The sequence below is a fragment of the Lytechinus pictus genome, chromosome 8 (assembly GCF_037042905.1).
Source record: "Lytechinus pictus isolate F3 Inbred chromosome 8, Lp3.0, whole genome shotgun sequence".
Lineage (NCBI taxonomy): Eukaryota > Metazoa > Echinodermata > Echinoidea > Temnopleuroida > Toxopneustidae > Lytechinus > Lytechinus pictus.
The window spans coordinates 34,920,966-34,934,701 of record NC_087252.1 but is presented as its reverse complement, the minus strand read 5'-3'; the positions used below and the strand labels follow the sequence as shown (position 1 = coordinate 34,934,701).

General features: G+C 36.9%; 1 protein-coding gene across 1 annotated transcript in view; it reads left to right on the top strand.

Moving 5' to 3' along the window:
* The window catches only part of LOC129266102 (activating signal cointegrator 1 complex subunit 2-like), a 48,415-nt gene that overhangs the window by 674 nt on the left and 34,005 nt on the right, over positions 1–13,736 (top strand). Inside the window, exons 2-5 of the mRNA XM_054903948.2 lie at positions 5,239–5,399; positions 6,244–6,402; positions 8,955–9,013; positions 10,949–11,063. Of these exons, the coding sequence (XP_054759923.2) occupies positions 5,313–5,399; positions 6,244–6,402; positions 8,955–9,013; positions 10,949–11,063 (420 nt within the window). The 5' untranslated portion in view covers positions 5,239–5,312. The remainder of the gene's footprint in view (positions 1–5,238; positions 5,400–6,243; positions 6,403–8,954; positions 9,014–10,948; positions 11,064–13,736) is intronic.

The following is a 13,736-nucleotide window of genomic DNA, read 5'->3' as shown; positions in this document are numbered from 1 at the left end:
CGCCACCGTTTGCATTGAGAGAAAATGCGTTTACGGCAAGCCACACTGACACTGACATATCACCTTTAAACATTTTTGGGGGGCCATTCGAGTGCACTCTGAGTCTGATGCATTTTATATGGGATGGTGCCAAGTTATTTTTTTATTATGGGGGTATAATTTCTTGCCGTGCAACTGCAAGACAACCCAAAAACGGATGTCATTTTAACTTCTCCGGGGTCAATCTAGGCCCAAATATTTTTTTAAAATATGTTTTCTTTTATTCTCCCTGTCTTTTCCCCATCCCTTTTCCATTTTTTTTTTTTTTAATCAAAATTGAAATATCGGAATGGGCGGCAATCTCTCTCATTAGATAAACAACATGAAAACATTTCTTTAAAAAGAAATTATGTATGGTAACATGTTTATAACGTTCAGCAAAAAAAAACACGATATAATTATAAAACTAAGATGTTACTAAACATGCTAAATCATTTATTTTTATTTCATTTTCATAATGACAATTATTTTTTTGCTGAGATTAATTTTAATCAATGAAAATTAATTGATGGATTTGTGCTAATAACTTGCAAAACCTGCATAGTAAACAAAAAGAGAATTTAAGAATAAAATGAGCTGCTGATGTAATCTAGTCCAGTTTATTAAGAAGTTTTGATCTTTTTACTTCTCTCTGTGCAATATTGATAGCAAAGAACAATCTTTTTTGTCCTTCAGCCAGATAAAAATAATAGATCACTGTCTATAGATTCATACATCATCATTATCAGAAATATAGATCATTACTTTTATAGAATGTTTGATGATTAAGTGTGCAAATTCATTCAAATATGTATATCAGAAGATTAATTTCAATATTTTGTCCTTTTTATATCTGTCTAGTTTAAAAGTGATTATATTTACATCTGATGAACATACAATGATAGATATGAAATATTGACAATTAGTATGCATTGGTGAGAATGGAAATACTGGTGAATCTGAATTCGAATAAATAGAACTACACTCTGGGATTAAATGATTCAGGATAAATTGGGGGGGGGGGGACTTTTTTTTCTAAAACAAGCATACCCTTGCAAGTTTTCAATTATTAGATTTTAAATCATAGTGATGTGCAAATGGTAGTTGATTTTGTACTTCTAACTGGGCTGGGACTGCAAAGAACTTGATCCCATTGGATCTACAATAAAAAATACCCAATTCTAGAGTTTTTAATTTTTAAGGAGATAAACAAATTCTATCTTTAAAGGTCAAGTCAACCCCAGAAAAATGTAGATTTGAATAATTAGAGAAAAATCAAACTAGCATAACGCTGAAAATTTTATCAAAATCGGATGTAAAATAAGAAAGTTATGGCATTTTTAAGTTATGCTTATTTTTCACAAAACAGTGATATGCACAACTCAGTAACATGCAAATGGATCAGTTTATTATGTCTATAAAAAACTCACTATTTCTTTTGTTTTTTATTGTTTGTATTATACAATATTTCATTTTTTACATATTTATCAATAAGGGCCAACTTGACTGAAGCATATAGTTTTAAACAATGCCCATTCCATATGTTCAGGGAGGAATTACTTGTTGTTTCACTTGACAATGAGAAAATTAGAATATTTTATATTTTATGTAATAAAATACAAAAGAAATAGTGAGTGGATGACGTCATCAGTCTCCTCATTTGCATACAGACCAGGATGTGCATATAACTGTTTTGTCAAATTTAGCGAAGCTTACAATATCATAACTTTCATATTTTACATCCGATTTTGATGAAATTTTCAGTGTTGTGCTTGTTGGATCTTTCTCTTTTTATTTTAAATAAACTTTTTGTTGGGGTGGACTTGTCCTTTAAACAATATTTGTAAAATCTCCAGCTTGTCATATCCTAAGCCTATGACTATTCCAAACTAGAAAAAAAGCTGGCCTGGACCCAAAACTTCCTTCTCTCTGTATAATGTTCCACTGAAAGATGCATACCTGGCTCTGTTTCCACTGTCCATTCATTGCTAATAGAGTCAGTAAATGATTCAAGCACATGTGGCTGCAGCTCAATCAGGATTTGGTCTTTGCTGGGGCTGACTATAGCTAGGCCATTTGTCAATCTTCAGTACATATACACCAAGCCAGCTTTGACAGATGTCGGATAATTATCATTTGTATGGTAATTTGGCTCTCCATATGTGCAAGACAATTGTTGCATTTTTTTTTGCAAATCTCTATGTCTAGTTCTTAAAGTTTGATTTTGGTTTTTAGAAAAATGTTAGCTTGCTCGCAAGTTAAACAGACCTTTTGCATTTCACCTCTAATACGATTAAGTGAAGAGAACAATAAAATATAAATCAATAGGATCAGCCCCTCTCTGCTTATTTTCATTCAAAATGGAGCACTAAAAATCTTTCTCAACCCTTCCTATGATAAAAGTTGCACACACATGGTATGTTGGCCCAAGATTAGAAAATTCATAAATTAGAAAGTCAAAAGGGGCCTAAGCTTTCGATGCTTAAGCAGAATCTTCGTCGGAGGCAAAATGACAAACATATAAAGTGGAACAACCATAATATAGACCACAGACATGCAACGGCAACACTAGAAACAAGGAGACAAAAGGGGCATTAGTGAGTAGAGAAGACCAATCAGGTTAGTGAAGGGGATGAAAGAAAAGGAGTAGGCAGACACAAAGGGAAGTTAGTGTAAGTAAGGCCAGTAAAAGACCTCAAGCCAAGAGGGATTAAGATAATGAGGCAGGCAACATCAAACAGGATCTGGAACAAAACAGTGATAGAGGGTATGAGGAAGAGATGAATAACGAGATTTAGTGAGAGGTGGGTCAATCAGGTTACAAAGAAAGGCATAATAAACTGGTGCATATGAGTGGGGAAAAAAGGAAAAGAATGGGGAACAACTGATAATGTGCAAAAGACATATAAGTATATATGATAAAGCATTAAACACACTAAGAGAAGAAGGTAAGTGTAAATATGTATCTATAAGTGATATGTATATAAATATATCCAAAAAAGAAAATTTTAAGTTAACTTCATTCTACTTAGAAAAAAAAGTCAACTAGACGGATCTAGAATTTTTTTTAGAAATCTACATCTAGACTTATCCTGGGGCCTGAAGTAAAAAAGAAAAAGTTTGGTTAAAATCATTCCATGGCAATATCTACTGATATCAATTATCATTCTGATTTAATAGTTCCTTTATTAAAGTTAAATTCAATTATTTTTTTAATGCAGAGAATTTTATTGATTCATATGAAGATGAAATAGCGATGTCCAAAAGTCAGTACACCCAGGCCCAAGTTTAAACTTCAAGCTTGTTAGACACAAATTCCCACACTCGATGACTAGGCCTACATCGCCAATTTCGCAGCCGGCTGACACCGGCGGTATCATATCAAAGACCATATACCAGTACCGCTCTGAGCCTGTCCATATTTAGCCTAGATTTGATGCATTTTTGTCGTTACTAAACAAGTCCACATCTACCCCTGATATGTGACAGTAAAACTGAAATACAGATTTAATTAGGACGTACATGAAGCATTCCAATTAACCAATACAGTTCTAGGAAATTTTTGGAGAAAATGTGTCGGTCAGATCTCAGATTTATTTGGGATCAAGAAAAAGAAATAGAAATACATGTATGGAAATTGAGGTATACGTAGTAAACTACACATAAGGCCCATGTCAGATTATATAAGACTACAAGAGGAAAGGTTGCATGTGAAAAATCTAATATATTCTTCAGGTATATCATAAGAAATTCAAATATAATGTTTAAAAACAGTGTAAACATGCCCTTTCCATGATACGTACATGAATCCCAGCAAGCACATTACAATTGCAACTGAGATCAAAGCACGAACTTGAAGTTACCTGTAACTTTTGTTTGTATGTACATGTACATGTAATGCCATTAATTTGATGCAGATGTTCCCTTTCTGCTCAACTGAATTTCACTCAGAAATCATGATTCCGGACATTAATTCTATAAACAGATAATTAGTCTTGCTATTGTATTTCAAAAAAGAGAAATGGTGGAGGGGTGAAGGAATAGACTATTTGTACATTTTTAGATTTCTTTCTTAAATTTTTTTTCCTAAAATTATAAATGAAAACTGTATGTTTTAGAGGTTTCTGGGAAAGAAAAAGCTGGAATTATCAACATGTGTTGCCCTTGTGCCCTCCAAAATCCCCTTTTTAATTTTCCCCATATGTTTTATACACAGCACACAGCAGCGTGCCGATGTGCGCTGGTTTACTTAACTCTAGTGGGCTCCCTTCCCCATGAGCATTGATCGAGCGTTTCAAAACTCGCCGAAGTTTCCGATCTTCCCCTTGTAGTATCTTTGTTAGAAATAGAAGGGAGGCATATCATTCACACATGTGTATGAAAAAACTAAAACAATTACGATTTCATACAGGGCCTAATAATATAAGTAAAGGAAAGTGAGGATGTGACATCAGTGGACCTAATGAATATTCATGATGATGTGCATATCTGTTTTCACAAATATTGCTAAACTTAGTCTTAAAGATTCAATAACTTTGTCTTCAGATTTTGATGAAATTTTCAGAATATTTTGGCTCTTTGTTCTGTGAGTTTTACTCTATTTATTTAGATATAAGTATTTGCAGCCTGGATTATCTTTTTAATGTACGTATCATGTAAAGGGCATGTTTACACTGTTTTTTAAATTATGTTTGAAATTCTTATGATATACATGTACCTGAAGAATATTTTAAATTTTTCACATGCAACCTTTCCTCTTGTAGTCTTACATAGTCTGACGTGTTAAATTTCTCTAGACTAAACCTCAGACTTATGTAAAAAGTAGACTGAGTGTAACATCAACTGAAAATTATCTTAACGGAATATTCTTTATTTTCTTAATAGTTTCCAACTAAATCGAAACAATTTTGAAACATAGAATAATTGATGGCCATTAAATTAATATATAAAGATGTGAAACATGAAATTTCAGCAACTTTTGAGGATGGGTCCCCCTTCCTGGTTAACCTTACCTGCTCGTTTGATAATAACGTTTAAATGTGTGTGTTTTTTCTCAAAATAAATGACTCTCCTATTATACTTCACTTTCAAAATTTCAAATGGATGTTTGCGAGCTCAAAACAGGTTTGGTTGTTTAGCACTCAGAAAGATTATATTCCCAATTGTGACAAAGACTTCCAAGATTGTGAAGAGGATGTAATATTTTTTCCTCTGTTTCAGATGAGAGAAACTGAGGCACAAACAAGCAACTCCCATCAGTATTTCACCAGTTTGGAGATCACTTCAAGAAAAATATGGGAAAAGATGATCCTATCGCCTTAGAAAACAGAACAGTGTCTGTTACAAATAGAGATGGATCTAAGATGAATCACCCGGCCTTGGTAAGATAATAATAATAAAAAATGAATCCATTAGAAAAATAACAAATATTGCAGCTATTTTCCGATTAGAAATGTTTCTACATACTTTATGATTTATTGTTGCGCAGTCATTTCATTTGTAACAGATTGTTTTAAAGTTTAGCTTGATGTTTGTGTGGAAACGTAGATTATGAGTATTTTAGCTAACCCCATGGACTCCATTCCTTGTAGTGCTCAACATTGTGGTATTCTTTATAGGTGAGTATGAATAGGGGTTGTACATTGGTAGTACATAATGGTATTCTTAATCTTGAGGACTCTGTGAGGATATTTTTATTTCATCATGTAGTCTTGACATGGCCAGCATAGGCTGTGTGTAGAAACAGGTAAACAGAGATGGATTTTCCTAGGAAATACACCTTTATCACAATAATTGTTTGGAAAACATGTAATTTTATTAATCTTAAAACCTTTACATATATATTTTGAATAAGCATAAATGCGTAACCCTCTCATGACCATAGGCATGTAGATGTGCAATAAGTCAATGGAGTTTACAAGGCCTAGTACTGAGAGGGTTAAAAGTATATTGATCAGAAATTGAAAAATTCAAAATTTTCTTACCAGAAGGTTGGTCTGCTTGCAATTCCCATGCTGTCTACACAATGAAATGACCTTTGACTCAATCATCATATTGCTAAACTTTGACAATGACAGACCACCTAATCTGTCCTAATGACAAATTAAAATCTAGTTATTAATTTGTAATGTTATTGATTATCTCCTTTACTATGTAGTAATTTGCTTTGTTTCAAAGTTGAAATGGAATAAACTTGAAACTTGGAATATTTTGTGCTCGCTATAGGATGAATATTGGTTAGAGCAAGTGAACTTTGTGAAATACAAGCCACCTCCAGACCCTCACGATGGAGCTGGTTTAGAGGAATGGGAAGAGAGATTACACTTTATGGAAGAAGATCTACAATGGCTCCTTAAACTACCCCATCATCAATTTTGGAGTCAGGTGAGTTTGTATTCTTATCAATCTTTCTTTTGATTCTCCTTTTGGATGGGATGTAGCAAAAGTTCTTTTTAGGTGATCTGTCATTGTAGGCCATATATATGTGCGAAAAAAATCCTGTATAAATTGGGTATAGATAAATTGGGTATAGTTCTCCAGAATGAGACTCTATTTTGCTGACATATAATGTGAATGGCAAAATCAATGGATATCACACCTGACTTGCATCCTCTTCTTCTGCTCTTCTTCCTCCTCTTCTTCTTCCCATTCTTCTCTTCTTTTTATTCTTTTTCTTGTTCCTCTCATCTTCCTTTTGTAGTTTTCTTCTTTTTACTCTTCCCTTCTCATTCTTCTTTTATTTCTTCTTTTCTTCTTTATATTTTCTCTTTATTTCTTTATCATCCTTTATTCTCTTATAGTTTTTTCTTCCTCTTTTCTTTCTTATCCCTCCTTTTTCTTCTATTTCTTCTTCATTTTCTTTGTTTTCTCCTTCTCCTCATGCAACTTGGACATAAGAGTAATCAAGTATCACTGGATATACTGCCGGTTTTCAGGTTACCAAGGTCAAAAGTTATCGAGGGTCAATTAACTGAGGCCATGAGTGCAGTGTTTGCATGTGATGATGATGCACATCATTTGTATAGCGCCATATATCTGTCAAAGACATTCAAAGGCGCATTGGAGGAGCCAGCAAATCAGGGCGCGCATGTTACACTGATCATTCAGCAGCGCCATTCGTACTTACCAAGAGTTGCCTACTGAGCACTTGCATTTGATCGCCCTGCTCCAAGTATGTTTTATCATCCTTCATGAGACTTAGGTCACATGATCAAGGTCAAAGGCATAGATCTAGGGTAAAAAAATCTTGTATTTCATATGAATGGTGTTTTTTATGTATGATTATTTATCTTAGTCATCAACCCTGCTGCTATGTTGCTAATAATGTAGGCAAGAGTGCCAGAGGCATTCCACTTTTGGGTTTTTTTTTGCAGTCCATTATCTGTCTCTCTGACTATTCTCTGTTTCTACATTCTATCCTTTTTTTCTCTACATGTATTTTTATTTCAACCCTAAAAGGCCCGGGGGGGGGGGGGGGAGGAGCAGAATCCGCCGCGCGAAACTTTTCAACCGCGCCGCTCAATGACTTTTTACTTTCGAATCTCGCACAACTTTTGAGACCAAATTTGCGATGCCCGGGTACGCAATTACAAAATAACATTACATGTATGTAAGTGCATGTCAGACCCAAAACTGCTCAGAAACGTGAATTAATGTACAAATCCAATGCAAATTGTGTATTTAACCAAAATTCATAAATGTATCATTATTTCTCTTTTACTGATTAAACTTATTTAATTTTGTCTTGTTCATGATCAGAATTAAGTCTGCTACAATTTCCATCCCAAAAATAGGCCAAAAACAAAGAAATACAGAAGAAAAAAAAAATAAAATACATAAGAAAAAATTGGGATACCAATATTTTTTTTAAGTACATTTGATCAGGATCCTACAAAGAGTCTGAATAAAAAAATAGCAGTTTTGGGGGGCCATATGATAGTTGATTAGAGCAAACGTTTTATTTCATGTATAAATTAGAATAATTCATTCATTAAATAACAAAAATTATTAAAAAAAATTAACCATACAGCCTTGTAGATTTTATTGCACACAACCACCGTGCAGAATCCGGGTCCCCCCCCCCCCTGGTTGTGAGATGGGTCCATATAACCTGGCTCTCTTCCCCCCCCCCCTGGCTGTGAGATGGGTCCATATAACCTGGCTCTCTTCCCCCCCCCCCCCCCGGCTGTGAGATGGGTCCATATAACCCCCCCGGCTGTGAGATGGGTCCATATAACCCCCCCCCCCCGGCTGTGAGATGGGTCCATATAACCTGGCTCTCTTCCCCCCCCCCTGGCTGTGAGATGGGTCCATATAACCTGGCTCTCTTCCCCCCCCCCCCCCCCCCGGCTGTGAGATGGGTCCATATAACCTGGCTCTCTTCCCCCCCCCCCCCCCCGGCTGTGAGATGGGTCCATATAACCTGGCTCTCTTCCCCCCCCCCCCCCCCGGCTATGAGATGGGTCCATATAACCTGGCTCTCTTCCCCCCCCCCCCCCCCCCGGCTGTGAGATGGGTCCATATAACCTGGCTCTCTTCCCCCCCCCCCCCGGCTGTGAGATGGGTCCATATAACCTGGCTCTCTTCCCCCCCCCCCCCCGGCTGTGAGATGGGTCCATATAACCTGGCTCTCTTCCCCCCCCCCCCCCCCGGCTGTGAGATGGGTCCATATAACCTGGCTCTCTTCCCCCCCCCCCCCCCCGGCTGTGAGATGGGTCCATATAACCTGGCTCTCTTCCCCCCCCCCCCCCCCCCGGCTGTGAGATGGGTCCAAATAACCTGGCTCTCTTCCCCCACCCCCCCCCCCCCCCCCCCCCCCGGCTGTGAGATGGGTCTATATAACCTGGCTCTTTTAGGGTTAAAAGAATGAAACAACCCTGAATTTTTCTGAAATTAGAAGTCACTTTAAAACAATATATGGTTTGATATTTTGGCAGGTTATTAATGATGTCAGCCTTCAACAGAGTTTGGAGTCTTATCTTCAAGATGCTCCCAGGTAAAATAGGCGGTTTATTTCCAATTGGTCTAATGCCAATTCGTCCAATTACCAAGTTACCAACTCGTCTACTATCATTTGGTCTACCATCAGTTCGTCCAATATCCACATGGTCCAAGTGCCAATTCGTCCACTCGCCACATTTCTTTTAATAACCAGTTGGTCCAATAGCCATTATATATTCCATTTGGTCTAATTTGACAGCTGGTTATTAGACGAAATAGTCATAGATGAACTGGTGATTAGACAAAGTGATTATTGGACCAAATGGCTGTAAGACGAAATGTTGATATCAGAATGGCATTAGACTAAATGAAGGTAGACCATGTGATGCATGGACAAGTTGGCAATAGACGAATCGGCAGTTTATCAATTAAGCTGTGATGTTAGAGGAGGGGAAAGATGATGATGATGATGTGAGAGGAGGGGAAAGATGATGATGATAAGGGTGATGGTGTGAGAGGAAGGGAATGAAAGGTTGAAGAAGAAGAAGAAGATGATGTTGATGATGATGATGATGAAGATGATAAGGGAGATGACTATGACTTAGTAAGTATATGGACATACCTGTTGTTCTTGAAACTTTATAGACATAAGGGTAATAGTATAGCACTGAAGTTTCAGGTAACATGTTCAAGGTCAAAGGTCACTTACATGTAGGGTCAACAAACTTTGGCCATGTTGGGGGAATTTGTGGAACTGTTATCATAACTTTAAAATTTTATGGATCTGGGTCATGAAACTTTATAGATGTAAGAGCAGTCAAGTATCCCTGAATATCCTGTGCGCGTTTCAGGTCACATGACCAAAAAACTAGGTCAATGAACTTTTGCCGTGTTTAGGGTATTTGTTGAATTGGCATCATAACTTAGAAAGTTTATGGATCTACTCATGTAGTTCATGAAACATAGACATAAGGGTAATGAAGTATGAATGATTATTTTGCACATGTCTTACATGATCATGGTCACAGCTCATTTTGGGTCAATGGAGATAGTAATATATTATCATATGAGTGTTTTCTTTTGTGAATAATACCCTCTTCCCATTACCACAAACACTGCTACAGTACCGGGACTGTCCCAAGACTGTAGCGGTGTTGCCTTCAGTGTGAATTCTAAGATCTTTAATAAACTACCCCGGGATAACCTCACCTCGCAATGACTCTGCAACACACTATTGCTAGGCAAGCCATAGTAATAGCAGCGGGACAGCCCTGTGATTGTCGCGGTGTTCCTTCAGTTTGAAGGCATATGCTAAATGTGCAGTCCCATTATGAAAGCATGCAAACATGGCGAGCACACACTTTTTTTATCCCTTATTTTTTACTATGATAATAAATAGCGAATGTGACTTTCTGGATGTGAGATGTGGTCATTTAGGTGAGAAAATTTCACTTCTTTTTGCCATGCCATCAGAAGCTTTTGTTGTGTGGTAGTGAGCTAATGAATGTTTGGTGTGTATGTATAGAGTGTGTTCAGATTTCTGAGTATGCTGAACCTAGCACCCACACGGCCGTACACCGAAGCAGTTACGTACTCTATTTAGTTTGTACCTCTTTTCTTCAGTTATTAATGGAAGCGCTGTGTTGTAGTGGTTCTGACTCTTGCCTTGTAATCAGAGGGTCGTGTGTTCGAATCCCAACATGGCCTAGCGTCCTTTGGCAAGGCATCAATCTACAATTTGCCACTCTCCACCCAAATGTTAGTTGGGTACCCGGCAATTGAGTCTTGGATTTCTTGTTGGAATGCTCCCCAGGGAGTGGAGAAGGTGCATACATTGTATGCGGGCATGTAAGGATCCAATGAACTGGGTAATAATATCTGTAAAGCGCTTAGAAACGTTGTTCCGATGTATTAAGCCCTATATAAATGCGGATTATGGAGTTTGCTGTGGTTTTATGATTTCCCACATGCAATTTATATTCTATTCCAGATCTCATGACCCAAGTAAAGCTAAGATCCCCACAACCCTTGCCAGTCTTCATAATTCAGTGCATAGATTGGTCTTCATGGCCTTCCTGCGAATGTCCACACACAAAGAAACTAAGGTAAGATTTTCTAAAGTGGAAGTGTCATGGTGCAGCAGTTCTGACTCTCACCTTGTAATCAGATAATAGGCATGAGTGTGATGGTGCGAGATTTCGCATGAGGTGAAAGAAAGATGCTCTATTCACCGATTGTGAAATCTAGCACCATTGCACGAATAAGAATATTCGCTATTCATGTTGAACAATGCCTCAGAATTTATCGAAAAGACAAGTGATTATCATTTTTTCTTATGTTAATCTATGAAATAAAGAATTAATGAAAGCGATAAGCAAAATTTTCCTCAAACGCGCATCAGGGCCCCGTCTTACAAAGAGATACGATTGATCCGATCAATCATAACTCTATGGAAATCCATCAGTGTCATAATTTTTTTCTATGAAAAATTTGCACAATGCCCTTTGTATACAAAGAGAAGTGCAGTGAATTTTCAAGAAAACAATGAATGCATGAATATACATCATAGTTAGGAAATATTTTGAACAAACATGCATAATAGATGTTGAGGTTGCTGGCCGTCCATAGTTGCGATTGATCAGATCGATCGTACAGTAACTCTTCGTAAGACGGGGCCCTGGCCTCGTTTTACAAAGAGTTACGATTGATCCGATCAATCGTAACTTTATGGAAATCCATCAGTGTCATAATTTTTTCTACAGGAAATTTGCAAAATGTCCTTTTTAAATTTTAACCCTAAAATGGCCGGGGGAGGGGGTTGAATCAACCCCCCCTCAACATTTTCTGCGATCATTCCGCCGCGCGAGATTTTTTGACCGCGCCACTCGCAGAGTTTATACTTTTAAGTCTCGCGCATCTTTTGAGACCAAATTTACGACACCCGGGTACGCGGTTCCGAAATTACGCAACATTTTGTAAGTGCATGTCAGACCAAAAATTGTTCCAAAACGTGATTTTGTGTACAAAGTCAATGCAAATTGAGTTTTCTCGTCTTATTCATAAAGATATGATTATTTTTACTTTAAACAGCTGAAAGCAATTGATTTTAGCATAATTATGCTTCAAAAAGGTTGTGCAATAAATCTGGTGAAAAAAACTAAGAAAAACAAAGAAATACATAAGAAATTCATAAAACAATAAAATACATAAGAAATTGATTTCCAAACCGAAGTTTTTTTCAATTGCCATTGTTAAGAATGCTACAAAGAATATTTTTTTTTTTAAATTAGCATTCTAGGAGCTTTATTTAGTGAATTAGAGCAAAAAGTATGATTTATGCATAAATTAGCATAATTAATTCATATAAAATAAAATCTCATTATTTTGGAAAATTTTACCATACAGCCTTGTAGATTACATCGCACACTACCAGCGTGCAAATTTTTGCGGCGCGATCGCGATCGGCAGCCGAGATCTCAGGGGGGGGGTTGAATCACCCCCCCCCCCCCCCCCCCCCCCCCCGGCCACAGAACAGCCAAAAAAGCCCGGCCTAGTTAGGGTTAATCAAAGGAGAACACCCCAAATTGTCAAGAATTCAATTAATTTATGGATATGGATTCATAACTAGAATTTTTTTTTAACAAACATGCATTTCATATGTTGACTTTGCTGGCTTTCCATAGTTGCGATTGATTGGATCAATCGTATCTCTTTGTACAACGGGGCCAGATCTGCAGCAGCAATGCGCATTTGTCCAGTAAGCCCTATGCCTATTGCATTTACTAGTGCAATACATGGAATCCTAATCTCAATTTGACCCCCCCCCCCCCTCGACAAATTTCCCCACTACGCTGCTGAGCAAATTTTTTTGACCGCGTCTCTCTTTTTTACTTTCAAGTCTTCGCATCTTTTGAGATCAAATTTGGGACGCCTGGGTATGCGATTCCGTAATTGTGCAATATTTTGTAAGCGCATGTCAGTCCCAAAATTGTTCAAAATCGTGATTACGTGTACATACATGTAGTCAATTCAAATTGTGTCTTTCAACTAAAAATCATAAATGTATGATTAGTATTACTTTTGCTGGTTTAGATGGATTTATTTTATGTTATTTATGATCGCAAAAGGGTCCCCGAAAAGTATATCTGAAAAAATAATAAAAAACAAAGGTATGAAAAAAAAAGAAATACATAAGAATAAAAAAACGATAAGATACATAGGTAATTAATTATTTTTTGGCAATTTGTTTGTATATTTTTGTTAGAAATGTATGAATCTATATGTTCACCAAAAATTAGCATTCTACTAGTTATGAAGTGAGTTGAGGCAAAAACATACACAAAAAAAAAAATTAAGGGCCAATTTTATACGCTTATTTGCATAATTAATCAAAAAAAATATGGAATTAATTTTTTGAAAATTTTACTATACAGTCTTGTAGTTTACATCCGGCTCTACGCGCGTGCAAATATTTGCAGCGATCGTGCAATCAACGGCCGAGATATGTTGGTCTGAAATAGCCCAGTTAAGATAGGGTTAAGGCTTTCGCATCTTTTGAGACCAAATTTTTGACACCCTGATACATGGCTCCCAAATGACACAACACTCCGTTAGTGCACGTCAGACCCAAATTTGCATATAAACGTGATATCATGTACAAAGTCAATGCAATTGTGTTGTCTACCAAAAATCATAAATCTATGATAGCATAGAAATCATCATTTACCCGAAAATGCCTTGTGCATGTCTTTATACACTTTAAAATGTACTGTTCTTGT